We start from the raw sequence: 27,657 nt of genomic DNA, 5'->3' as shown, positions 1-27,657 counted from the left end.
TGTTGGTGGACTTATTATTATCCGTGGTGGCCAGGGGGCAGGAGGGGGTCCTGTGGGAGGAGCCCCCCCACACACACACATACACGGAGCCTTCACAGGGGTGCAGGAGTACTGCCCAGCCATAAGGAAACATACATGCTCCAGGGCACAGGAAACCGGTTTTACTGCTGAATGTACCAGGGACTGAAATCGTGCAAAGTGCTTCCCCACTCGACAGTTACAAAGTCAGAAGTCAGTAACGGGAAATAACTAGGACAGTTCATAAACGTGTAGGAAGTAAAGAGCACACGCCGAACTCCTGAATGGACAAAGCAACGCTCACAAAGGGAAATCCGAAGACGCTTCGGCGTGAATGAAAACGGAAGCCCGTCCCACCAAAACCTAGGTCACGACCACCGAGCTGTGCACACAGGGCAGCCGACGACTACGGATGCCAGAACCAAACAGCGAGGGTCAGAGAGGCGAAACGCCGCTGCACCTGAACACAAGGGGGGCACCTGTGAGCGACAAAGGCAGGCAGCAGCCGGACGCCGGGGAAGACGAGGAACTGGGTTCTCCCCCAGCGCCCGCGGAGGGAAGGCACCACCAGCCCCTTCACCAAATTCACCCTCTTGGGGGGTGCAATGTCCAGAAATGCCACGCAACACGGCTGTGTTGCCGTGAGCCCCTTAGTGTGTGCCAACGTGTGACCCCAGGGATAGAAAACGAACACAGTAAGATACATCCTGGACCAACCGTTTTTCCTTTTTTCCAACTGCACAGTGACGTTCGAAGAGATTGAAAACACGAAACACAGGAGTAAGCCTTTTGCACCGTGGCATTCACACGTGGGTGAACAGCTGGAGGTCACAGGCGGCTAGGCAGCGTGTAGGGCTGAGCCCCAGCCCAGCCCCCGCCGACAGAGGGCACACCAGCCTCGGCCCTTTCCCAGCCACCGCACGATGCCACGAGTGCGGGTCTTTTCCGCCACCATGTCTCCACGTTTCCATTTTGTACTGGCCCACCGAGACACTGCTTTCGGTGAATGTCATTATGTAAGTCCCTTTCAAATGTGGAGAGAGACATAGGCAGAGAGGTCTAGGTGCATGTGCCTTTGCTGCCGTGCCGACAGCGATACCCTCCCTGGCTCGCTGCCCGGGGTCCCAGGCAGCACGGACGAATGCAGAATGCGTGCACGCCACGTCTTCCGGCCACAGGACCACCGGCCACCGTCCTCCACACGCAGATGCCAGGGTGTGCCAAGACGGTCTGGCCCGCCCACTCTCGGCGGCGCCCCTGCTTCCCAGGTCTGGCCCCCGGGGCCTCCCACTCTGTTCCTCTGTTTCCGTCATTACCATGGGTCCCTGCCACAGGTCTGCTGGGCAGTGTCGCCAGAAGGGATGCGTTCAATGGAGAGCAGAGCGTGTCACTGTGAATGCAGGAGGTGCACTGAGCTCGGGACAGTGACAGGTCAAGGGGCTCCTCCCAGGACGTCAAGTCATGAGCAGTCCTCTCGCTGTGGCATCACGGGCTGTTTGTGGGAGGGTCGGGGCAAAGGAGGGGCAGAATCTCCACTGTAAACGCAGGAGGAACATTAGAGACCCAGGGGAGGGCAGCGCTGGCCGCCCCTGAGGCCTCCCTGCTGGGCGTGTGGGTGGCCGTCTTCCCCCTGTGTCCTCACATGGCTGTCCCTCTGGGTGTGTCTGTGTCATCCTCTTCTTCTAAGGACCCCAGTCCTGTGGGATGAGGGCCACCCTAGGGACCTCATTTTAACTAAAGCACCTGTTTAAGAGCCATCTCCCGGGAACGTGGACGCACCCGGGAAGTCTGCTAGAAAAGGCAGAACTCTTGCAAGCTCCGAGATGACTGACCGCACTGGGGTGAAAAGACACCCACGCAGCTGAAGAAATGCAGAGGGCACGTCAGCTGGGGGAGGGGGAGGGGCTCCCTCACGGACAGGCCCCCCTCTCCAGCCCCACAGCAGTGAGAGAGATGTTCGCGGAGACGGGGGAGTAACTGGGGGGGTGCCACGTATTATTTCCTTACGTGTACTCGTTGAGTGAGGCTGGCCTGTTGGGGTAGCAGTGCTGCAGGTGGACTTGTCAACACACACTTCGACTGCTAGTTCCCACGGGCAGGTTAAGATGACACCGTGGGAATGCCGCTGGGACGGTCAAGTGCACTTCAGCGGCATCCTGGTTACGGTCGCCCCTGATCAGACCAGAAGTGGTCAGTGCACACTCAGAGAGGTTGCGCTGGCGAGCTCCGTCAAGGGAGGGGCGTGCAGGGACCCAAAGAGTGCAGCTCTATAAACATGGGTTACCAAGCACACAGGCTGTTAAGCTGATAAATATTTATGAGCACTCAAACACTGTTCGGGGCCCTTAATCGTGGCGGTGAAAACCCGCGAGATTCGTGAGCTGAATGAGAAGAAATCGGATGATCAGGAACAGCGGCATCTCTGCACCTCCGACGTTGGCAGGGGAGGAGGGTTTGAACGGAAGGGCACAGCAGCCACTTCAGACGTCGCCTGAACTTGCAGACATGTGACACGCCAGGCCTGTGTGTCGGCCACGCAGAAGACCGGGGCAGGCAGGGCTGGCACCCAAGGAAGGGACCCTCGGGAGGAAGAGCGTCGCTGACCGGGGGACCGAATTATGCTCCTGGCGTGCTAAGATGCAACCTGGACTACAGCGTTATCGGACGGAGGAGGGCGGGGCCGTCTGCAAATCAGGTAGCGTCTCAGGTGTGCGAAGGGCTTTAAGGATGCAGGTCTGGGGGTGTCACTTCCAAGTACAAGGTTTCCGCCTGGGGAAGCCTGTCCCCACCCCAGGGGCACCCCACACCTACAGTTTGCACCCCTTCATTGGCGCACTCAAGTGGGTGCCAATCCACGGCGACGTGAGCGCCACGCAGATGGAACAGCGGGGCCCACGCGACCACGGCATGAATACTGAAGACGGGGTCTCTGTCAGATTAGACGTTCCTGGCGTGAGTGCTCACCCTGTCTTTTCTGTGAGTGGGACCTATTCCTTCCATGTCCCCATGAGCAGGTGCAGCCAGCCCAGTGCCGATGCAGGGGAATGAGGCAGTGAGCACGGCTCCCATGCGGGCACACGGCCCCGACCTTGGCCTTTGGCCGTGCCGGCCACCACAGCTTTGAAGATAATTACAGGGGGCAAGTCCGCACACAGGAGGTGCCAGGATGCAATTAGCCGGAGCCCACCATTTCATTAACACGGGTTAACGAGGCTCAAAGATCACAGGATGCACGGCACCCCTCCCTGGTCCTCTCGCAGGTTCTCTGTCCTCCCGGCTGCAGGGCAGGGAAAAGCAGCGTGGGCAAGGGGACACTGGGGGTCTTCCACTGCCCTGCCCTGGCAGACCGACCCAGCCATCACCTCCAGCGGGGGCTCGCTCACTGGGGTCTCTGCACCGAAGGGCACGGCGCGTCTGGCGCTGCTCTGGACACTGGCCCCGGGACCGTCCCCCGTGCCACAGCCTCCTTGGAGGTCTCCCCGCGTGTCTGAGCTTCCCCTACCGCGTCTACTAGGCGGTGCTACAGAGTCTTCCTCCTGCCCCTGAACCAGCCCTGCAGCTGAGCCGGGAGCAGCGGAGACACCCTCTCCCGGAAGGCGCACCCTGGGCCTCCAGCCCACCCCCAGGACCCCGAGGAGCTGGGTCAGCCCCGCAGACAAAGGGTAATGCAGCGGGACAGAACAGGTCTTCCTCCGACGACGCACACCCCACTTACTGCTCCTGGACCACAGCCCCCAGCGCCCCCGACTGCAGCCCCGGAAGCCCAGGGATGGAGCCACGGCCACTCCCTGTAGCTGGTGCTCTCACTGGCACTTGGCGGTGTGCTATAAACACTTCCATTCATGAATTCATTCCTGCGCAGTGAACACCCATCTCTCTCTCCCTCTGTCTCCCTGTCTCTCACCCCGAACAGCCATCTAGCCACACCCCGCTCCCAGGGGCCCCCAGGTCCTCCTATCAGGCCTTCCTTACATTCTTTCTAAACTGAAAGCTCTGTCGGGAAACAAACTCTCAGCAGCAGAGGGGGCCCCCCCACTCTGGACGGCCCCACCCGAGGGCTGGGGATGGGAAGCCACCTCCTCGGGCTGGGGCAGCTGGCTTCCTGGATGGCACCCGAGCCCCTGGGCGACTCCGAGGGCACAATGAGGCTGCTGTCAGCCCGACCTGACGGCCCAACTGGTTTAACGAGAGCCGCTGAGATGCGGTGGGAGCGGTCAGGAAGGCCAGTTCAGCGGGCGGCCACGGGCTGCCCCAGAGGTCTCCCCTGTCTGAGCGTGAGCACACACCCGAGCTGGAGAGACGAGCACCCGGGAGGGGGCACCGGACACACCACCGGCAGCACTGACGGTTACTGCATCCACACAGACGCTTTCTCTTGGAAAGTGTTCAGGGGCCGGTTTAGGGCCCAGGGCTCCGGAGAACGGAAGTGAGGGGTGACCTAGGGGAGGACGAGCCGCTCAGCACAGCCTCCTTCGCCCACACAGCCGTGGCCAGAGCACGGAGTGCGTGCCGCCAGCGCGCAGGGCTGAAGCAGCCGCTCTCGTTCTGTTTAAGTGAGAGGTTCAGCATACTTCGCGCTGAGGCACACGAGCGTTGGGGGGAGAAGGCAGGCGGGGCAGCGGCAGTGGACGTCCCAATGACAAGGAGCAGGTGCCCTGTCCTGAAGCGGGAGGCACCAGGACCCAGGGGGAGCCTTTCATCCCGATGGCAGTGCAAAAGCCAGGCCTGCAGAGTCCTGCACACCAGCCCCAACAGGGGCATGAAGACCAGGCTCTTCTTCTGAACGCGTGGCCTCCCAGCCAGGGCACGGAGTGGGGAGGCCCAGCCCATCACTAGAAAAGGCAGACAACACGTATGAAGACAGGCACACTGCGTGGTTACTGCCGAGGATGGACGCAGTTAGGTGCTGGCGAGAAGTCCCCCCGGTGCCTGCACAGAGGCGCCATCGGCTCCCTAAGTGGGGCCTGACTTCCCTGGATCTAATAATAAACACATGCAATAAAGAAGGGCCGGCTGCTTGGTGCACTCAGAGGATTAGAGCTCTTTTGCAAAACCGTGCTCAGCAGTGTGGGGTCAGGCACGAGCGTGGCCCTCCTCCTGGTCGTTCTGCCCGAGGCAAGGTGGAGGCAGCAAGCGTCTGAGGCAGGGAGGCTGGTGCACCCCCACTGGCATGTTTCGGGGAACATTCTTGTTAGATGCCCGGCAGGCGATCTGAAACCCCAGATGCCCTCACCGTACAGCCGAGGCGGCCACTCCTGTGGCGACAGACATCAGTGGCTGTGTTCACAGAGCAAGAGCTGCCATTATTATCCATCACTGCGATTCTCAGACAGCTGACAGCAGAAACTTTACTTTGAAGCACAGCCCATGCTGGGGTAGCACTGTGGGACCTTCCAGCCATGGGCTGTGCAGCGACCACTGTTGAAATGTCTCGTCCTACGATGTGACAGTCACCTGGACATCCAGGTAATGAGCAGGGTCAGGGGACCCTGCCTGGGTGGGGTTATCTCCCCAGCTCTTTCTCATCCCATGAAACCGGACTCTACCCCTGAAAAATGACAGAGTGCAGCTGACAGCGAAATTTCAGCAGTTGAAACACAGACCCCAACCATAATCAAAGTACTCGGCCAATAATCAGAGAGACCCAAGGGACGGATGAATCCCCAAGCACAGCTTTGCAAGAAGTGCAGAGCAAAGAAAGGAAGATGGGTTCCAGAGAACCCGTGACAGTCACCCCCAGGACGACATCCCGTTTGGGAGGCTGTACCTCCACGTCAAGCCAGATGGGAGGGCGAGCCAGGCGGGGGGGAGCAAGCCGAGGCCCCGCGAGCCTGCCCAGGCGGGACTCTGCTGCAGACTGCGTCCCAATGCCAGGCGGACAGAACCCCATGGAGCGGTCTCACTTTGCCATCGAGGTCACACTTCCGTCCCGCGTGTTCCAGCCCAGGAGCAGCTGGCTGGAACAGACGCACAAGCAGAGCCCAGGGGAGCTGCAGTGACCCACACCGGCCCGTAACTGCATTGCTTTCTCGTAACGACAAATTTTCGGACACGCGGCACAGCCTATTCCTACCTGTCCCGAGCCCTGCTGGCGTCTTACTCCTCATCTTGCTGGACCCTGGACGTGAGGACAGGTGTTCCACGCCCCTGCGTCCTCTGCTGTGTCCCAGAAACCTGGCCAGCTTCCGTCCACCACAATGAGTCAGTGAGTAAACTACATGAGAACGCCCGATCAGCAGCTCCGTCCCTGCGGGCCGTGCTGGGCCCAAAGGCCTCCCCCCCGACTGCCCACCACAGCCCACTCCTTCGTGAAGGTGGGAGGAACCAAATTCCCCCCAGCAAAGGGAATCAACACGCAGCGTGTGCTGCTGGCCCCCCAGGCGGGCAGACGGTGAGTGTGGCCCAGCGTGGCCGCCCCTGCCCACCACCCAGAACGGGGCCCCACGCCCACAGCACAGGCGGTGGGGTCTCCCTAACGAGGAGCGTGTGAGGGTCCTTCCTTCCAGCTGGGACCTCCACATGTGCAGGGAGGCAGCCCCGGGGACCCTTTCTTCTGCTCTCCCTGCTGAAAAGGTGCCGGGGCTCTCGGGGGACCTACAGATGCAGCCCCGTGAGGTGATACGAGCCCACTGCCCCCCAAAAGCTCATCGTCTGCCCCTTCCACCCACCCTTGTAGGTAGTACGCGGGGCCCAACGCCAGTGTACACAGTGGGGCAAAAGCAAGGGCACGGTTGTCCGTCTGGAAAACCGTAGGGTGATTAACAAACAATAACTCAAGCATGCACTGGTGTGCATCGTCTCAACTGTGAATGTCCCCTCGCCGCAGCCTGTCTGCGGATTCTCCTGGGGATTCTCCTGGAAGCTAATGTAGGGCAGGCGCTGTTATTATGTAACATTCTATTTCTGTCGTCCGCTCTGCGGGTTCCGGTGCCTACAGAAAGCCGCCGCGCTGAGGTGGGCACCAGGACGGTGTGCGGTGGGATTCCGACCACAGACGCGGCGTGACTGAGAAGAACCAGCTCAGCACGGCAGAGTCCCAGCCCCCCCCAGGGGCGCACGGGGTACCCTGGGCCCCGGACACAGCCAGCGGCACTTCCGAACCGGCTCCGGTGCTGCTTACGTGGCAGGGAGGAGGCTGGACGTGCGGACCGGGGCAGAACAGGTCACGCACGGTGCTGGATGAAGGCGGGGCCCCGCGTCACGCAGGGAGACCCTGCAGTCCCTGCGCATTTGCGGAGGCCCGGCGGATTGGAATCGGTGGGGCCAGTAATGCCCCGCACACAACGGTCTCACTTCCCACCTACCTGTTATGAATTTGAGAATAAGCGTATTGTTCCCGGCTGATTTTTTAAAGGCCCTGAGTGATGACAGCATCAGACACCCGGAAAACACAGTTTACGTTAGAGCACATTTTACTAATACTAAAATTCCCACCTCCGCCCGCCCCTGTTATCAGAAGTGGGTGGTTTTCTGAAGCTCTGCCCTACCCTGCCCAATATCGTGGCCACACCCAACGTGGCTACAGAGCACTGGAAATGGGAGCACTCTGACCTGGAACCTGCTCGGACTATAAATTAATTGCACAGACTTCAGGGACTAGCAACCCAAGATCAGCGGGAAATAACCTCGGTGACTTTTTGCCCTGATTACATGTCGAATGACACCACTTTGGATAGTAGGCCAGGAAACAAAATGCGCCATTCCACGAACGTCTGTGTCCTCCGCCTTTTTCACGTTGCTCCTGGGAAATTTCACGTGGTGTCCCTTCCCTTAAGTGCTGCTCTAGGGCAGGCACTTCCCTGCCTCCTGGAGAGAAGAGCCCGCCTCTGTGCTCCCAATTTTAGCCGCGGAGGCAGGGCCCGGCACACTGCAAAACACTGGCCATCTTTCCTCTTCCTCCCGAAGCCGGTCCTGGTTTAAAAGTAACCCTGGCCCTCCTTCCTCTTTCCCTAGATGGCGTGGAAAGCCAAAAGCGTTACCTGGGTCACAGCCAACTGCTGCCTCATGTCAATAAAAACTGAATCCCCAAGTGTCCTTTCTGTTTGAAGGAAGAACAGCATTTCAAAATACACAGAAAAGCACTCGGGTGTCCCTGCAAAAATCTCTAGTTTACTTCCTCATTCCCCTCCCATTAAACAAACTGCCCCTATAATACAAGAATTTCAAGGAAATGACCCGAGTTCGAGTTCACTTCCTTGTAAACCAAAATCGGGCCCTAACGGGGGTGGCTCGGGTGGCCTGTGGTCCGGTACACAGAAAGGTCGGGGGTTCGATTCCCGGTCTGGTGACACACCCAGGTTTCGGTAGAAGCCTGGTCAGTCGTGTGTGGGAGGCAACCAGTTGACGGATGTCTCTCTCTCACATTGATGTGTCTCTGTTTTTCTCTCTCAAGTCAATGAAACACATTCTTAAATTTAAAAAAGGAAAAAGACAAGAAAAGAAAACCAAGTATCAAGTATGGAGGCTACCTAAATGAACAGAACTTCGGGGGGTGGGGGGAATGCATGCAAAGTGCCCCAAACCAGACCTACGGCAAAAGAATGCAAGATAAACTGATGATTCATTGTTACAGCAACAAGAGAGGCTTCAGCAACGTACTTAAGAATTAGAGCAGGCATAACTGGGTAGATTAAGTGAGATAAACTAGCACATTCTAAAACATACGGCGTTATACATTTGGCAGAGAGAGAGACAAAGAATACATAACGTACATTTCTCAAGAATTGCATAAAGCCTACCACCTGAAGGAACAGCCAGGGCAGGGAAGGAGGAAAAAAAGGGCAGAAAACGGCCAGTGGGGGAGAGGCAGGTGTTGTCTTCCCAGGCGCCACCAATTCCCAGTTTCCACACAACAGTGCCAGGTGCTCCACCATTCAACTTGCGTGAACTAGCAAACAGGAGACCCTGGCTGGTCACTCCCTGCAGGCAGGGCCACAAAAGTCCCATTTCATCGCTTCAGGGTACAGGGATGGCGTCTCAAATCCTGAGCAAGCATCCCGCTCGTTGAGAGGTTTAATAAATTTAATTTTAATGAGACAACTCGGTCTGCATTAAAATTAACGAGGCTCCCACAAGAGGTTCTCTGGACCTTTCATTAGAGGCTAAGGCGTTTGACAGTACAGCTGCCTGACCACCTGAACAGAGAAATTCATGTTTCCCAACTGTCCTCGCGAACCCCAGCAGCTTTGTCAAACTGAGTCACATCAGAATTAGTGGCTGCCTACTCTGTTCTCTCCCACTACTAACCTCTCTGGGGATTTTTTTTTTCTTTAGGAATTCACTAGTTATCTCTCTGGGTTCATGAATAAATGGGGTGTTTTGTCTGTGTGCCTTTAAAAAAAACCGGTCTCCTTACTACTCAACCACCTGGCCATGCAAAAGTGGGGACAAGGTCACATGAGTCACGCAAGATGAGAACATCTCTTCTATTTAGTGTCAGATCATCTGGGACCATTTCTCGGCTCTGCGCCTTGTGGGCTGTGTGACCTCTGGCAGGTCACTTTCCCTCTCTGACTCACGGCACTTTGGGTTTGAATCAGTCCATGCAAGCATCTCCTCTGGCATTCCAGGACTTTACAGAGTTGAAGAAATCCCCTATGACCATCCCCACCAGGTCAGTACTCTACATAAAATATGGGGGCCTTGTTTAAGTCCTAAGAAGTCTTATTGAGGCTACAGGCTCAGGCTTGGGGCAGCGCTCAGGGAGGGCCCTCTCTCTGCAGTTATATTTATACACTGAGCGTTTTCTTCTTTGAATGCTCCTTGGCAGGTGGTGACCTTAGGGCCCATCCCCACCGACTGGGGGCGGGGGGAAGGGGCTGTTAACTGGCACAGCCAGGACCGCAAGTGTCTCCAACTCCTAACTCAGCGTGCGTCTCACACTTTCAGACTCCCGGGCACAGATGCGGATCCCGAGTGGGCAGCTGTGGGTTGGGGCCTGGGTGCCACACTGTGTGGGGGCTCCCTGGTGATGCCCAGCTGCGTGGTCACTCTGACACTTGGTGGTGGGTATGTGGCATGTGTATGGGGGGGCGGTGTAGGGCCGCCCTGGGCATTGTGAAGCCAGAGGTGCAGCAGCAGCGCCGGCCTCCACCCCCCGGAACACAGCAACCCCCCAACACCCCCCCCCTCCAGCAAGGGCACTCCAAATGCCTTCCAGACATGGTCAGATGTCCCCAAACCGGCGGGCTGAGGACAGCTGCCCTGGAAGATGCCCTGCTAGAGGCAAGGTGTGTGCCCCTCTTTGCGCCCGCGCCTGCAGCCCCGAGGCAGGCAGACTGGCGCGGGGAGGGGGGGGAGGTCGTCGAGGCACCTGGGCAGATGAGGAAACTGAGGCCGAGCGGCGTGCGCGCGTCCGCAGCCCTCGCGGCGCGGGGGTCCCCCCGAGCGCGGCGCCCTCCTGCGCCGTAACCCACGCGCGGCGCGGCCACCGGAAGTGAGTGCCCCGGGCGGCGTCGGCGCCTCGGCGCCTCGGCCCCGCGCGCGGCCGGCCTGACGTGGCCCCGCGGCCGGCCCCAGGGTGCCGGGTATGGCTCCGCCGCGGCCTCCGGCCTCGAGAGCCCGCGCTCCCTTCCCGCGCCTTCCCCGGACAGCCCTCGCGGGAGGCGGCCGCAGGCTACCCACCCAGAAGAAGGCCGTCCATGTCAAAGAGTAGGTGGGTGACGGGCCGCGGTACTTGCAAGGGCGCCGCCATTGTGTCGTCGCCGTTCTCGGGCAGGTGGGGGTGGGGAGGAGGCGCGCGTGCGCGCGCCCGTCTGCCGGCCCCGACGGGCCACGCACGCAAGCACGTTCCGGGCCGCGCTCTGCGCGCCTAGACGCTCAGCGCAGGCACGGCCCGGGTCCTCCTCGCGCTCGCGCCCTGGTCCGGTCACGCGCACGCGCGCTCCGAGCCACCTGGTCAGCCCCACCTCCAAGCCAGTGCGCACGCGCATTCTGGGCTTCCGCAGGCCACTTCGCAGTCTGAAGTGGGCTGTGCACGCGCCCCTTGGGCCTCTTCCAACGCGCGCCCTTTGGCGCTCTCGCACGCGCGCTCCGAGAATCGCGGGCACGTTCTGCGCACGCGCACTGTGGCTTTCCACGTGTGAGCCGTGCGTGGGGATGAGTTTGTTCCCCGTGCACCCCAGATCCTTTTACACCCGCAGCCGGGCCGGGATGCTCCTTCCGGGGGCCGCGCAGAGCCGGACAGTGTCGGGGCAGCGTGCACGGCTTGAATTTAGAAAGGGCGTGCTGCGCGGAAGGAGGGAAAGCTTGCAGGGACTGGGCTCGGGTGTTGGGGGGAGAGGCGCAGAGATGTTCGGGCTGGGGTCACTGCCGACTGGCTCTCGGGATCCCCCAGTGCTCGGCCGGGCGCAGGCGCAGGGCGCTCGGTTCTGCAACCTTGGCGGCAGCATGTCCAGCGTGCCTCCCGAGCATCCTGCTTGGTGCCCGGGCCACGGGCAAACCCCCGAGGCCGGAATCTGATAGGAAAGACACTTCATAAGAATTTTTTAACTACCTTGCCGTCTTTGCCTTCTTCTGAGCTGTCTTTGCTTGCTCTGAGTTTTCTTCCTTTTCCAACCTTGTTGAATACAACCTGAAAAGCATTTTTACCCCTCTGTCAGGGATACACTTTTGTCTGAGTTTCTATTGATGTTCTGTGGTGTTGTCCATGCACGTTTAAGCATCAGGAGAGAACCTTGCAAGAAGCAGAGGTGAGAAGGTTCTAGAGACTTTAAAATGTGAGTGTGTGTTGGTGGTGACATGCCCAACCTGTGTGCACTGGATTCAGCAAACTCCGCAAGGATACCGGGCAGGGCAACCTTCATGCCTCAGTTTCCGCGTGCGTCAAATGGGATCTTAAATGAGAAGAGGCTGGCAAGCTCCGTACTACCAACTGTGCATGTTCAATGAGTTTATATCTTTGTACAGAGCTGTTCTTGTAAAGAGAGTGTCCCCCATTTGATCCAAACGCGATTCTCCACTGAGCATTCGGAACCTCATGAAAGGAAATTGATCAGTAGGTTAGTGGGTTGTGATCCAGATTGCCTTAGGTTGTGGGCGGAGGAGTCACGCAGTGGGTGGGTGGGCTACACAAGAGGCATGTCAGCCCCTTTCATGTCCTCTGAGGTGTCTTTCCTTCGCATGTACGTGGCTTTCTTGTGCCCCCGCTCTCTTTATGGTCTTCTTCCTCCCTGTCCAAATCTGTGCCCACATTTACCCTTTGGAGAAGGAGAGCCGTCATAACAGGTTACCACCCACCCTGAGGAGCACATTTCTTTCTGGTCGATTACCTCGGTGAAAACTGCCTCTTCCAATAAGGTCACCTCCTGAAGTCCGGGCAGTTTGAATGCCACGTGTCTTTTTGGGGGACACAATTTTCTCCGTGACGCATGCGTCCCACTGACATGGGTGGAGTGCCCACAGTGTGCCGGTGCCCGCCCGCTGGATGGAGCCTTTACAACTCCGCTGCTCAGTTTCTTTCCATTGTCGGACACCCACGGATCTACAAAACATAGAGTTGTTTTTCTTGCCCATTGTAACATTACATTTCTGCTGGTCCCTGAGATAGAAGGAGTGTTTTGAAAAGGGGTACATACGCCCCCCTATGCTGAGACTAAGAATTCGAAACTGGGCAGTGGCCGGATGCAGGAGTGGAGGTGCAGGTGGTACCAGGAAGGAGGTTAGGAGCGGCCTGGGTTGTGAAGCCTCCTAGAGATGTGTTGAGAAGCTAAGCAAACACCGAGTTTCGGGTGAGGAAGGTGTCACGCGTGCCGGGGCAGACACCCTTGATGAGATTTTCCCTCACCCTCTCCTAGCCCTGGTAGCTCGGGCTGTTGTTGTAGGACAGTCCATTTTGTTTGCTAACAGGAACCAAAGTGCTGGCGGGGAGTTCCCCTTTCTTTCTTTCTTTCTCTCGGGGTGGAGCTGTGGAGACCTCAGGGCCACTGGGGAAGAGAGGCAGTGGGAAGGCCAAGGACCTGAAAACGTGGCTGGCTCCTGCTTAAGTCCCTCTCTACACTCTTCAGGAGCGTCTCTGGCATGGCTGCGGACCCTCCGCCCCTCCAACAGCACCGAGTACTCAGAGGCCGCTTTGCCACAAGCCCACCTGGAAAGCAGTGAAATCACATTCTCTCTCGTGGGCTCTAAGCAGCGGACCGAATGCTTTTTAGCTTTTCGTTGCTCCCACAGCGGAGGGCAGCTTCTGTGAAGATTGGGACAGATTTCCTCCCACTAATCACAAACCCTTTTGATTGACTGATTGATTTGCTTACTTAGTTACTTTTTAGAATCCTCACCCAAGGATGTGTGTTCATTCATTTCAGAGAGAGAGGGAGGAAAAGCGGGGGTGAGAGAGGAACATCCATTGCATTGCCTCCTGCACACACACCCCCCCACCAGGCATCAAACCCACAACCTTTCTGTGTACGGGGTGACGCTCCAAGCAGCTGAGCCCCCCCCCCCAAGCCAGGAGGGCTGTCCCAATGCGTTCCTGTAAAACTGTTTTCCCCGAGGGACCACCATTGACTCTCCTTGACAACATCGGATGCCCCGGGGAAGATCCAGTGAGCTGAGGCAAGGTGGTCTGCAAAACTCACTAAGCAGTGGCGGGGCCGATAAAAACACGGTAATTTCTCACCAACGTATAAACGCAGCATGACATTTATCATAAGACAAAAAAAAGGGTAGCTGTAGATATATATTAATAGAGAAACAAGGGGGGGCCCCAAAAACCCAGAATTGTGATCTGGAGGATGGGCCCCTTGAAGTCCAGGCTCCCCCCGCCAAGTGAGTGTTCTAGGAACCCATCTGTATCCGTGCACCAGCTGGTGTTGTTGTGAGAGGCTGGGTTTGGCTTTGGTGATTTTTTTTAAGCCTTTCAAGGTGTTTTCTCATTTCACGATGGGTGGTTTCACCTGCACACACCACACTGCGTGTGCAGCAGCGTTTGACCAAACACAGCATGACCCCATGACCCCTGCGCCTCATCCTCCCTGTTCACCTGATCTTCCCCCTGGCCACTTTTGTGTTTCTCTGGATGAAAGAGAGTGCTTCAAGCGAAACATTTTGCTGATGGGGAACAGGTGAAATGAAAAAAAAAAACCCGCAGAAGCACTGAAAGGCATCAGAATGGACAACTTCAAAAACTGTTTTGAGCAGTGGGAAAAACGTCTCGGTAGCCGTATCGCTTCACACGGAGAGTCCTTTGAAGGGGACTGAAGTTTAAACAAGGCAGAATAAAAACACAGCTTTTTACAGATAAATCCCAGGAGGGCTTCTTTGGGGAGGGGGGCAGTCCCACCTCATATATGCCAGTGTGTGTTCAGTCTCAGCGTCTTCCAACCTTCCTGTTGTTCGCTGCCGGGGTGCTTCTGGCTGCCTGTTTGCCTTACATGTTGCGTTTGGAAAGGAGCCGCAGCCCCGGTTATGTTTGGAAGCGGGCCCGGCTCTGTGGTCCGCCCCGGGCAGCCCTCATCTCCTTCCCTTTCCCTGCCTTCTCTGTCTTCCTCCCGGTCCCTCTCTCTTCCTTTCTCCTCTCCCTCTTCCTTTTGGGGTCTGGCGGAATCCTCTGGCATAGCCGCCTCCCTGCAGTGCCTGTGAGGGGTAGGAGTGTTCCCGGCGAAGGTCCCCGGGGACATCGGTGTTGGTGCGTCCCTTGCGTCTGTTCTCCCAGAGTCACCACCAGCAGGGCTGCCCAGGGCCCTTGCGTGCGAACCCTCCAGCCTCCGGAGCATCAGTGTGTGAATATCCCTGGCCCAGTGGACATGTGTGGATGCCAGGCGGAGACCCCCCCAGGCCGCATGGTGCTCCTGGCAGTTCTCAGGGTGCTTGTGCCAGCCAGGTGCCGAGAGACCGGTTTGGGGAGCCGTGGGCCGTGTGTGGTTAGAACTGGCGTTTTGTTTGAGGATCTCTGCAGTCTAGTGGCCACCGGCCCTCCTGTGATGAGGACGAGGACGGCTTGCTGCTTTCTAAACAACCACCACTTCCCTATCCCCTGGACCTCTCCAGGCCAAGGCAGTTATTGTCGTTATACTTATTTTTGTTGCGTAAATGAGGACAGAGAGGCTGAGAGGAAGCAGCGCAGTGCCTCAGGCCACGCACCTGGCGGGGGAGCAGGAGGGCCAGGCCTGGGCCAGCTGCCTCCTTCCAGACAAGCAGCAAGCACTCTGCCTGTTTTCCCATTTCCCTCACGTCTGGGAGGGAGGCGTCCGAACTGAACCCTGATCGGCCGTGCATGTGAGACTCCAATACATTCCTGATTGTACCAACATGGGAGGAGGGGAGGTATATTCTGGAGACCATCAGAAAAAAAAACAAAAAACAGTAAAAGTCAACCAGATCAAACCCATTTTTCCTTCTGTAGCGTGGATGGAAATAATGCCGCCAGGCCAGAAGGGCGGCAAGCAGACTGATCTGACTGCCTTACGCAACGGGCAGGTGGGAGCGGCTGGGTGACCACCTCCTCTTCCTCCCCGCAATAACCTAAACCAGGAAAGGGTGGTGTCCCCGTCCCTCCTTCATGCGCAAGCACGGTGTCCACAGGCCACTTGTCCACAGTGAAAACCTGCCATTCCGTGGTCCCCAGTGCTGTGCTCATTTTTATTTCCCAAACACGCCGCCCACGCAGGGTGAAGGGAAAGGAAGATCTGTTAGCTTCCCCCTGGGTGGGTCCCGCCCACCATGGTTTTCGGCGTGGAGGACACGCATGAAGGCTCGGGTCCCCTGGGACTCTCCGATGCTGCGTACCCACCTGCTGGGGCTGGGGACCAGTGTGGGATGGGACGAGGCCTTGGGGCTCCGATGCATTGAGATTAGAGCGTACGTTCACACTGAAAACTGCACAGAAGGAGAATGTGAGGGACCCCCAGTAGTGAAGATTAGGGAGAAAATTGTATATAGATTGTATTTATATACAATTATATAATGTATGTATGTGACGTGTGTATCCAAATGCATGTGTATTTAATATACACTTTGGTTATTTAAAACAGTTGGGTGTGTTGTGTAAAGAAACTTGAGGGCATGTCTTCATGGAACGTTTAGTAAATCTAGCATATACCCAAATGAGTGTGGTATGTACAAGATACAGCATGTGGGCGTGGTTTTAGGAAGTTTAAGAGGAGCCCTGGTTGGTGTGGCTCAGTGGATTGAGCCAGGGCCTGTGAACCAAAGGGTCGTGGGTTCAATTCCCAGTCAGGGCACATGCCTGGCTTGCAAGTCAGGTCCCCAGTTAGGGGCGCCCAAGAGTCAACCACTCATTGATGTTTCTGTCCCTCTCTCCCTCCTGTCCCCTCTCTCTAAAAGTACAGGAGAGGTCATTGTACACAGTTTAAACACATTTCATTGAAAGATATACACATATATGTCAATAGATGTACATGTGGCTTTAAGAAGCTCAAGATGAAAGGTCTTCATATACTGTAAGTATTTATATACGACGTATATGTGTGATGTGTGTGTGTTACATAATTGCAGGGGTTGGAGAGCCAAATAATAGGTTAAGGGAAGCGGGTGAAACCGGTGTGGTGGGCCTGGGGAAGTCTCTGAGGGGCTTTGCTGCCCCAGGCCTTGATGGGACTCACTGGGGAGGCCCTGAGGACCGGATGCAGGAGAGGGCTCGAGAGGTGGCAGCCTCTGTGCACTCGGTGAGGGTGGCAGCGCCATGTGCCTGGCTTGGGAGGATCTCCGAGGGACACGGAGCCGCCCAGCTGACCTGTGACATTGCCGAAATCACGGAGGGAACACAGGTGGAGGTGACATGCGGATCCCGGTGCTCTGCCTGTGCACGGGGTCCGGGAAGACCCCTTCTGTGAGCGCTGCGTCTCTCTTGTCCCTGTCGTGGCCTTGGTTCAGGGCCCTGATGCGGTGGTGAGCAAACGTTCGTCCTCACCTTCAGTCTGGGAGAATGAGTCCCCGCGCGCTAATCCTGGAAGAGCCGCTTTCTGCCCTCGCGCTGGGGGCCTCTGGAATTTTCCAGCACCCTCTCTCTGCTGGGGTTTTCCCTCTGTGGACTCCACCGTGCGGCGGGACGCCCACTTTTAGCTTGGGGGTCCCCGGGGGACGCCGATCATGGTCAGCGCCATCACTGTGGGACGTCAGCCAGGTGGCACCCTGAAAAACTCCCGGAACCACCTACACGGATTCAGAGAACAAAGCACCTGTTTCGGGTGCCCTCAGAGCGCGGCGACGGCCCACGTAGTTCCGTTAGGTGCCGTCTGTTGTCCCCTGTCCTCTAGGATTTGCCACAGAGGGACGCCTGTGCAGGTGCCAGGCACACTGGCCCAGGCCCTCACCTCAGATCGATCACCTTGCCTGCGCCTGTGACCCTGGGGCCCTGCAGCAGACAAGACCGGTGCCCCAGGCACTAAAGCGCTTTCCCAGGTCTCACAGCCTGCCCAGTGGCAGCTTGGGGACTGAGTTCCCGTCCCCTGCTGCAGAGGCCTGTGTCCCTGGCTGAGGTGCATCGTGGAAGGGAGCGTTGATTATACTGGGGTACCCAGTGGAAAGTGCCAGCTGACTGGTGAGTGAAGCCCGGGGCAGCCTTGGGTGCAGGCAGCCAGGGGCTGCACGCTGTGTGCCCCCCCCTCCCAGCTGGGGTAGGAGCTTTCTGAGGCCTTGGGCTCCTGTGCCCGCCCCCCAGGGATGCGCTGTTCTCTCTTCAGCCCAGTGAAGAGTCTTTCAACACCCCGCAGAGAGGCCGAGGTCAGAATCTGCCTCTCCGGGGACACGGAGGCTGTCCCCCCAGTCCTCCTGACAAGCCTGGGGAGGCCTGGGACCCGTGACGAGGGGGCTCTGCCGGTCTGGGCTGCACCCCAGAATCACTCACACATAGACACACCACTGATGCCCTCGGCGACCGATGAGCAACGACGGGGGAGGGGGGCAGCTTGCAGCCATTGGCGTTTTGCTCAGCAAGAGCTCCTTGAGGAGGAGGAAGAGAAAGCGGGGGGCTGTGCTGGGGGGGTTCTCAGACGGAGCAGGGCCATTACCCCAGTCTCAGGAGGAGCTGATGGGGTGGAATGGAGGGGGGGGAATGTCGGTGCCTTTCAGAGAGAGGACCTGCCTGAAGCAGAACTTGCTGCTGCTTCATCCTCATAGCAGGGGCCGGGGCAGGAAGAAGCCCGAAGCTGCCCCCTCCACATGCCCTCCTTCCAGGACCACCAGAAGCGCAGCTCGGCCGGGGGGACGCAGCCCCAGCAGGAAACACGCAGAGTTCTAGTCTCACGCTCAGCATCCGTGTTCAAGCTGCGGAGCGGGCTGTGAGCGGGTGTCCCTCGGACGCCGGGGCCTGGCGCACTAGCTCCTATAAACAGCTTTGCCACTCGAGCTCTGTCTAGAGACCCCCAAGAACCAATGTCGACTTTCAGCACCACCCGGCCCGGCTCATTCAGGTTACAGCACCTTCCCAGCATCTCCACGGTGCCGCCACCCCGGGCTACCACTAAGGTGTCAACTATGCCAGCAGCCACGGGATGTGTTAATTACCCAAGCGCCTCCCCAGAGCCTCAGGGCACTGCACGCGCCACCTTTACAGAGAAGCCGTGTTTTATTTTTAGAAGTGGACTCCTGGAAATCGCGATGCAGAGTTGGGTCTTTTCTTCCTTGTTTTTTTGTTTGTTTGTTTTTATTTTCCCTTTCCTGCCCCTAGACAGAGCGGCCGGAGCTCCGAGGAGGCCCTGGAAGCGGCCTCCCTGGGCTGTGGTGTCCGCAGCGTGTGGGAGCGGGCTCCCTGCTCATTTCGTCACCCAGCGCCCGGAGCAGCATGCCTGCCTGCCACCCACCCGGCTGTCGGGTGGCCTTGCTCATGGCCGGCTGAATTCCTCGGGGCTCCGTGTGCCGGGGAGGTGGGCGGACTCACACCCCAAGCTTCTGTGCGGCAGAGTCTGCTCCCAACGTGACCCTGCTCCTACCACCCTGCGTTACCTGGGTGGCAGCCACCCTGCCTTCGATAGTCTCCCCCACCCCCACTCTGCACGAACCCTTGTCCTGTCTTCCTGCTCTGCACACAGAACTGTTCCCAGCGATCTTGCTGCCCCCACCCCCACCGCCTTTTCCATGTCAGGATTCCAGCAGGCAAAGAAAGATCGTGGCAAAGTACAGAGAACACCACCCCCCACCGTGTGCCGTGATGTGATCACTCCGTCCAGGAAGTCCGGCGGCCCTCTGATTTATATCTGAGACACGTTGGGGCGTGAGGGACAAGCAGGTGGGCAGGCACGAGCCCCGAAATAGCTTTTTTATGATAGATTCGCCGATGACCCAGCGGTGACCTGACAGCCAGCGATGGTCCTTATAACTGCCCGGGCTGCTAGGTGGCTTGTCTACACCCCAGCGCGGGAGGCTGGGGTGCTGCTTATCTGAGAGAGGTCCCTGCAGGGAGGCGCTGCTGCGCCCCGAGGTCCGAGTTCCCCGGCAGCGCCAGCAGCTCCAGCAGCGCCAGCAGCAGCCCCCCCCCCCCACTCTGAAAGCCTCATCAGAACGGGTGAGTTGGATGCATTTTCTGTTTTGTTCTCTGCCCCGGGCTGCTGAGATGATGAGATAAGCAGCGAGAGAGGATGCTGGGAGTCGTTACTGGAGGGCTTCTGGCTCAGAAGGGAGCTCCAGGCTGGCATTTGTTTCTCTGTGCACAGGAAGGGTTAATGGGAAAACTTGAAAGAGTGGCGTCTTGGCCGTGGCAGCTAGCGTTTTAAACTCTTTCTGTGGGAGGAATGAAAGTTTGTACGTTCTGTTTTTAAGTTTTTATTTATTGATTTGAGAGGGAGAGAGAGAGAGAGAGACATCCGTTTGAGTTCCACTTATTGACACATCCGTTGCTTCATTCTGGTCTGTGCCCGGAGATCAAACCCCCAACCTTGGCATATCAGGATGAAACTCTAAACAACCAAGCTATCCAGCTAGGGCAGAAGTTTGCACATTCTCACCTGTGGTGTTCCATTGTTTGTTTGTTTTTTTAAACAAATGTTTCAACCCAGCTGCAAGAATGCGTCTCATAAGTCTTTATTGGTTCATTTGCCTGGAAACAGGGTCTTCTTTAAGGACAAGAAAATAAGAGTCAAGTATTTTTTCTTTGTCTGTCTGTGGGTGGAAGTGGTAGTTTGAAAATGCACGCTTGGTATCACTGGAGAACTGGGAGGCCAGACCCAGGAGACAGAAGGAGACAGGAAAAGGAGTATTTTGCTTGAGCTACAGTGTACTCCGGAGAGAAATGCAGTTCATTAAACTTATGTATCACACTTAGAGCCGTTGCTTCAAGTTGGAGACAATGACTATAAATGAGATATATTTGGCACCCAACGCAAGCCGCAGAAGATTGGTTTTCTTCGAAGCTTACTATTTGTTGCTTTTCTAAAAAGGAAATTTGAGGCCCTGGCTGGTGGGGCTCAGTGGATTGAGTGCTAGTCCGTGAATCAAAGGGTCACCGGTTCAATTCCCAGTCAGGGCACAGGCCTGAGTTGCGGGCCAGGTCCCCAGTAGGGGGCGCATGAGAGACAACCACACATGGATGTTTCTCTCCCTCTCTTTCTCCCTCCATTTTCAAAATTCGTCATGAGCCCCTTGTGTGGGCATCCTGAAAAACGAAAATGGAACAAAGTTGTCTCTCTAATTGAGAGACATGCATGTAGATGTTGAATGTTTCTAAACAGGCTGCGTTGTTTTAGTGTTTATTTCTCTTGCGTCTGACATGGTGTTCAGCTCTATGGACCGTTTGTATAAAGGGGCCCAGTGAACGGGAAAGGAGTATGTGCTTCAGAAACCGGCCTCCCTGTTCTGGAAAGTTGTATCAGTTGCAGAGGACAGCCCTCTGAGACGGTCGGGTGACCATGCACGCCAGAGCAGGTCACCCGATGTGTGGTTCTCTCTTCCCACGGAGAGGCCGTGGCTGTTGTCAGGCGGACCCTCCCCACTATCAGGAGTGAATGATGCTAATGAACAAAGAGGCCCAGTTCTTGGTGGCTTTTCTTCTCGTTCTTCCAGTCTCTGTGGATTTTGTTCCCCTGGCTAACCTCCCAGGTAGGATTAGAGGGCAGGTAACCGGAACTGCCACCCGGAACATGCTGCTCCCAGGAATGGTGAAGCTACTTTATTGGGGGATGACCCTGTAGGGTGGTCTTTGTCTTGCAAAACACCTGCGCACACCTGACAGTTTAGGTCCGTGAATCGGTGTCTGCAGGACGTGAATATACACCAACAGACAAATGGCGCAATATCCCTCTACACTGAGCCGATAGCGTAGCAACTGATGAAATCAGGAGGCCGCTAGGTCCAAGCTCTCAGTGCACCAGAGAGGAGAAGAGATAAGATAACGTCTCCTTTTATTTGCATTGGAAACGAGCCGGACCTCATCAGGCCTCCCTGCAAAGGCTGCCGGAGACCAGGTCGCAGGGGCATGCAGGTCAGTCTGTAGGACCAGTTCTGCAACTCTGTTTCTATCTCCACTCTGTTGTTGCTATCTGGGCTTCTCATTAACATTCCTGCCTCGTGCGGAGATTAACCCTGGAAGAGCCGGTCCCTGAGTCAGCAAGCCCTTCCCGGTGCAGCAGGCACTCAGAAATGTCCCAGTGATGGGCCAGAAATGCCACCTTGGGCCCGGGTTGCCCGGGCAGGAAAACAACCAGCCAATGTCATGAAACGCGGCCAGTGCCAATGTCAATCATAACCCAGGGCTTCCCGTGAGGGGGGAGTTCAGGCAAACACAAGGGCTGGGCTCTGACTTCCAGCTCCGATAAGGGACCTGGAGCTGAGACAGGGGTTCAGGGCCCCCCGTGCTTCTTCTCTGGGTGGCCCAGGGGCAGAAGGTGTTGTGCACAGGTGGGTTCCCCTTCGCCACTGCTCACGTTCACAGTTGCGATTGTAACTGTTTTCCCAATAGCACAGCCAGCAATGTGCTACAGTAGCGACTGCCCTGTGCATTGTAGGCTGTTCCGAAGCTACCAGCGAGAAGGCAGTGTCCCCGCCTCTCCCAAACAGCAGCAGCCACAGGTATCCCTGCATGTTGTCACATATCCCCTCAGTGCAGGGGGACTCGGTGACCCGGAGCAGGCATGTCACCTGCATGAGGCCGAGCGCCGGCGTAGAGCAGGGCCCTCGTCCTGGGTACGGTGGACACTGGCGGCCGGATGTGGCTTTGTGCACTGGGGGATGTTGGAGTCCATCCACCTTCTAGCTTCTATAGCTCACTGCTACCCCCATCGAAAACTGCCCCCTTGTCTCTTGGAGGGGAAAGCCACCGTGGGTCAGAATGATGGAGCTGGAGGCAAGAAGTAGCCTCAGGGGGCATGAAGGAGGCTGAAAGTTGCCCCTTGTATCCCGTTCACTGTCCAGCGGAAGGGCCGAGCCCCGTGGGAAGCTGGGGACAAGCTTTCCACGGCTGGATGCCATGTCCCAGCTCATTCAACGCCAGTCACTGGGCATGGGTGTCCTAGGCGCTGACCCGCATCCCTGTCACGTGTGACGAAACTCTGCATTTATCTGTGTTGGCACGGATTGTCCATGATACTTGCCAGCGTAGACACTTGCCAGCGTAGACAGGCTTGCTTGGGGCTTCTTCCTGAGTGCTGCGTCCGCACGGCAGGCGGGCAGCCCTCTGCGCAGGCCCTAGAGGGAAAGGACAGAGAAAGACTGGAAACTGGGTTTGGGTGACTTACGTGGCGGTGACCCTGTTCTGACCCAGAGAATGTCAGCGGAGGGCGGGGGAGCGGCCTTTACTGACCCTGCAGCAGGCGAAGGACCATCGCATTTCCAGGCAGGGCCCTTCCCGTGTGTGACCCTGCGCTGCTGTCCAGCGCTGCGCTGAAGGGGCCACGTGTCACGGGACATGTGTGCCGTTGCATTCATATATGTGTGTATGCATATATACACATGCCACCTACATATACTTTACCTCTTCTCTTTGGCTCGACGGCATGACTTGTTGCCACCTGCGGCCTTTCAAACCACAGTTGGCCAGCCCTTCGTCCAAAACCACACAGAATCTAGGTAACAGAAAGTACTGGCAAATATACCCATTCCACAGGAGTGTGGGCTGGGATATAATGGACGTGTAAGCACGTGTCGGTTCTAGGTGTACAATGTAACGAGCTGATGATTTGATGCATGCGTTTATCAGGAGAGGTTTACCACAGTCACTTTGGTTCCTGCCCATCACCTCACGCTGTTCCAAAATTTGCTTTGCTTGGAGTTGTTGGGTTTTTTTAGATTATATTTCGTTATTTTTAGAGAGAGGGGAAGGGAGGGAGAAAGAGTGGGAGAGAAGCATCCATGTGTGGTTGCCTCTCATGCGCCCCCTACCGGGGACCTGGCCCACAACCCAGGCATGTGCCCTGACTGGGACTTGAACCGGCGGCCCTTTGGTTCACAGCCGGTGCTACCCCAGCCAGGGTTGATTGGGGTTAGTAAATGGCCTGGAGAACAGCAGGGTTGTGGTTGTGAAAAAAAGCTAGTGTCCATTTCAAATTCCAACAGCTGTCCCGAAGGCAGCCAGCCTTTGCAACGGCCTTTCAATATGCCTCTGACGTTGGTTTTGATGCTTTAAAAAGTCGTTGCCTTCTAACGTCCAAAGACATTCGGGCCCCAAAGTGGGCGTTTGGAGACCGTGGACCTGGAATTGTCACTGCAGGCAGGAAAGGGATCATTCGTAAGGCATGTGACTTTGAGCATCGGGTGACACTTGTACCATGGAGTCGCACCTGTCCCCCGGGCCCTGCCCCCAGTTACAGTGTCACCGACGCCCCCAGGGTCCCCCGGAGACTGTGTCCGCCACCTAGGGCCGGCCGCACTCTGCAGGTGTGCAAGCCTATGGGGACCGTCAGAAAGCCCAACCAGCTAGAAAAGCTGGGCAGAGTGTCCGTGCGGTTGGGCCCCAGTGGCCAAGCCATGCTGGACCCCTTCTCTGCAGGCCAGATACCCGAGATGCAAACTGTCACTTACTGAAGTCTCCCCGGGGCCGCGGTGGCCCCAGCCTGGGAGGAAATGAGAGGGAAAGGCTAGTCTTGACTTTTAAAAAGCCGCGTAGTAGGGGATCCCAGTGAAAGCCAGCAACAGAGGCAAGTAATGTAGACGGTTTGGAGAGGAACAAACGGGGGGGGGGGAAGGAAAGTTCAAGGACACAGGTGTGTCAGCATGGTCACGACCCGCGGGAACAGGGGTAGGGAGGCGCAACAGGACACACGGGGGGGGGTGATGGAAGGAGACGTGCGTTGGGGTGGCGAGCACACAATACCGTGGACAGAAAATGGTTTATACAACTGTAGCCCTGAAACCTATATACTGTTAGCACCCCGTGAGTTCCCAATAAACTCAATTGGAGACAACCCCCTCCCCCCCAGCAAACCCACCCAAGTCCGTGTCCCGGGGAGAAGAAGGAAAGAAACTTGTCTGGTGAGTGTCTGTGTCTCTGTGCTGTGATTTCTCACAGTGAGCTCGGTTGCTCTTGGGGCTGGAGAACCCTTCGCTGGGGGGTGGGTCTTGTACATAGTAGGATGTTTACTCGTCTCCCGCAACCGTCTCCGGGACATGCCTGGTGCTCCCGCCCGATCGTGACAAGGGAGATGACTTCGGAGATAGTCGTGTGTCTCCCGGGGGTGGGGGCGGAATGAAGCCGCCCTGGGCGGCGGGCGCTGGTGAGGAGGAGCATGGAAACACGGGGAGCAAAGACGGAGCTTGGGCTGCCGGCCGCTGCTGCAGCTCCGAGGGCCAGCTCACGCTGCCGTCACTCACAGGCTGCCTGCTGCATCGTGCCAGTGTGAGCTGCATCCCAGGCCTCTGCCCACGGGATGCCAGCAGCACCGCCCACGAGGGGTGACCCTCAGAAATAAATACCTGCAGGCGCGGGCAGGGGTGCCCTGGCCGGCAGGCTCACCCCAGGGCGCCAGCCACCACTCCAGCCTGGGGCTGCAGCCCCTCTCCATAGAGTCCCATTTCAAAGGTGGGGGAATGATGCCCATTTTCTCTAGAGTGTCACCATCAAGAGCTTTTGTCCCCTGCCAGACTGCCACATGTCACGTGGGTGGCCCGGTCCAAGGGGATGTCGAAAGGCTCCGTGGGCCTTCTGAGTCGTATCAAATGATTGACATGTCAGGAGCCACCGTCAGCCGCAGCGACGGGTTCCAGGAACTTGTCATCGCCAGTCACCTCGGGTGACGAATGCCTTCCCCCAGGAGGGTGCGGCCCGCAGAGCGTGCCCGGAGCCGGAGGGCCTGTGACTCACGAGGTTTGGGCTGGCAGGTGAGGAGCTCAGGGCCACCTCGCTCACACCCAGAAGGGGGTTCTCGGCTGCCAGTGTGTGATGACGGGCACAGGACCAATGGAAACGCCCTGGGGGCCGGGGGCTGCCTGCCTGGGAGACAGCAACCCAGTGCTCGGGGTGTCTGCCTAGCCTCACCCTGTCTGGCTGCCGACGAGGGCAGCCTCAGCATCTCAAACTCCTGGGTGTGCCTTCTGTGTAGACTCTGCAGGGTGTGTGCTCCTGTGGGGACCCCAGGGAGGGGCCGCGCGTGGAGCAACCACTTTCTGTCTCCGTGGCCCAGCTTGGTCTGGGAGCACGTTCGGGGTGGCCGTCCATGTCCCGCTGCCGCCTGCACCTGCCACCACATTGTCAGGGACTCTCGACACCCTCCTGGGCTGAGCAGTTTGCTCTCTCTTCATGGCCGGGCGGAAGCCCAGCCTGTGCACCGACCACCGGCGGCTTGTGCACCCACCTGTTGGCGGGCGTTGGTTGGCTTCCCCCACTTGGCGATCGTGAATAGGGCCTCGGGCACGTGGCTGAGCAAGTGTGTGTCGGAGGGTCTGCTTGCCATTCTGTTGGTGGCGGGGGGAGGAGTCTACCCAAGAGTAGACTGTCCAGAGTTTCCCAAAGTCATTCTAAGCCAGACTTTCCCGGGACCCCTGGCCAGCTTTCCACCGTGGGTGCTGCCGTGTCTGCACTGGCGGCAGCCCTGGGGCAGAGTGACAGCATCTCCTGCCACAGCCGACGTTCCCAGCAACACCTTTTGCCGAGGGGCAGCCCCCCCGGCAGGCCAGCTGGTCTCCACCAGTCTTGCTTCTTCGTGCGCTGCAGGCCTTGGGGAAGCTGCAGCCGGGGCGGTGCTGACTCAGGTGCCACAAAAAGCAGGAGGAGTCCCGAAACACAGGTCAGCTGACATGCAGGGTCACATGGCTCCGAGGTGACAAAGTGACTCAGGGGCCGCAGCAGGGTGCTGATGGGCCCTCAGGCCGTCCTGGGACCTGCAGCTGCTCCTCCGGACCAGGGTCTCTGGGTGTTTTCTGAGGCTCCACCGTTCTTTGAGGGCCCTGCACGGGCAGCAGCCTGGCCGGCGCTCCAGGGAGGTGCCCGGCACGCCAGGGGCCTGAGAGTTGGTGAGTGGAACCTGCTCTCTGCTTATACTGGGCTGGGAGCCAGGACCAGACGGGGCCTGCTGGACCGGCCACCTCCGCCAGCCTGCTCTCCGGCACAGGTGGCCCACTCGTCGTTCACCACCTGGGCTCTCCCCACCCCAGCAAAGCCCCCAAATTGTCACCTGGGCCTGGGTCTGGGACCCAGCTACAGGCTCTGGGGCTGGGGCTGTGGAGGCAGTTGTCCATGCACTTTGGGGCGTTGTGGATTCCCACTTGATCAGGAGCCGCCGTCCCTGGTTGACGGCACCAGCCCACATCTGTCTGCAAGTCCCGTTTTATCACCCTCAGCAAATACACGCGCACGCAGCTGATGAGCAGGGAGATAAGGCGTTTATTTCCTTAGATTCAGCTGCCTAGAAGGGGCTCCGCGGCTACTGACAAGGTATTTTCACCAAAGACAGAGCTCCTGGCTCCTGCCCAGCTTGTAACCAGGGAATCAAACAGGCCACAGGACGCCGGTGTGTCAGCGATGGAGCTCGCAGCTCCTCATGTACTCGATGAGACCCATGTTCGAGGCATCCACGTGGTGACTCTTGGCTGCCTGGAAGGAACTGCAGAAACTCCGGACGTCCCCAGCTGTCCCCAACGTTGTATCATGCAATGTCGACTCCTGTGATCTCTCCCTGCACCTCGTTCATTTCACGTCTGCAGCTTCTTCCTGGGCTCGAATAGTGACCTCCGTGAGAGAGGCCAGGGTCCTTTGGACCTGCCAGGAGGCACAGGGGGACATAGGTGGTCACTCCTATAGCCGTTTCCTGGGGACAGCTGGTGGTCATCAGGGTTACATCAGTTTACTTGGGATGACGCCAGCCCCTCGCTACTGTATCCCAGCTGGTTCTCCTGGATTTCATTCCCCAGTGACAGCGGCCATTCAGGGATACTTTGTATCAGTTCCCAGTGCGGCAGTAGGGCGGTTAGACAGTCAGGTCTATTACAGAGTAATCCTGCGGACACAGTTATTCTGTAGCAGTATGAGCGCCCTGGGCCGCTCTGCCCTCCCCATCCCTATCCTGTAATTAACTAGCAATCTGTTCTCAATCCCCCAGTCGCCAGCCCATCTCCTCAGGGGCGGCCATCACTCCGCTCTCTGTATCTTCATCTCTTTCTATTTTGTCTGTTTTTTTTTTCTTTTCATTAGACTCCACACATAAGTGAAATCATGTTGCACTTTGTCCTTGTCTGCCTGCCTTATTTCACTGAGCATAACACTGCCTTGGTCCATCCGTGCTGTTACAAATGGTAACATTTTGTTTTGTTTTATGGCTGAGT

At 57.6% G+C, this 27,657-nt stretch overlaps 2 protein-coding genes across 6 annotated transcripts in view; one reads left to right on the top strand and one right to left on the bottom strand.

Annotated features, from left to right (window-relative positions):
- PUDP (pseudouridine 5'-phosphatase) overlaps nucleotides 1-10,874 on the bottom strand; it is a 31,658-nt gene extending 20,784 nt beyond the window's left edge. The window contains exon 1 of the mRNA XM_037157410.2: nucleotides 10,642-10,874. Within this exon, the coding sequence (XP_037013305.2) occupies nucleotides 10,642-10,711 (70 nt within the window). The 5' untranslated portion in view covers nucleotides 10,712-10,874. The remainder of the gene's footprint in view (nucleotides 1-10,641) is intronic.
- Nucleotides 9,478-27,657, top strand: part of STS (steroid sulfatase) — a 73,689-nt gene continuing 55,509 nt past the window's right edge. For 2 of the 5 annotated variants that reach the window (XM_053673417.1, XM_037157406.2), the window contains exon 1: nucleotides 19,101-19,477. The gene's annotated coding sequence lies outside the window, so the exon portion shown is untranslated. Of the gene's footprint in view, nucleotides 9,632-10,162; nucleotides 10,248-19,100; nucleotides 19,478-26,159; nucleotides 26,350-27,657 lie in introns of those variants that run through there. The other 3 variants (XM_037157405.2, XM_037157408.2, XM_037157407.2) reach the window with 3 other exon arrangements.

This window comes from Artibeus jamaicensis, unplaced genomic scaffold, assembly GCF_021234435.1.
Source record: "Artibeus jamaicensis isolate MK-2021 breed Jamaican fruit bat unplaced genomic scaffold, CSHL_Jam_final contig_859, whole genome shotgun sequence".
Classification (NCBI taxonomy): domain Eukaryota; kingdom Metazoa; phylum Chordata; class Mammalia; order Chiroptera; family Phyllostomidae; genus Artibeus; species Artibeus jamaicensis.
This window is presented reverse-complemented; position numbering and strand designations above follow the sequence as displayed.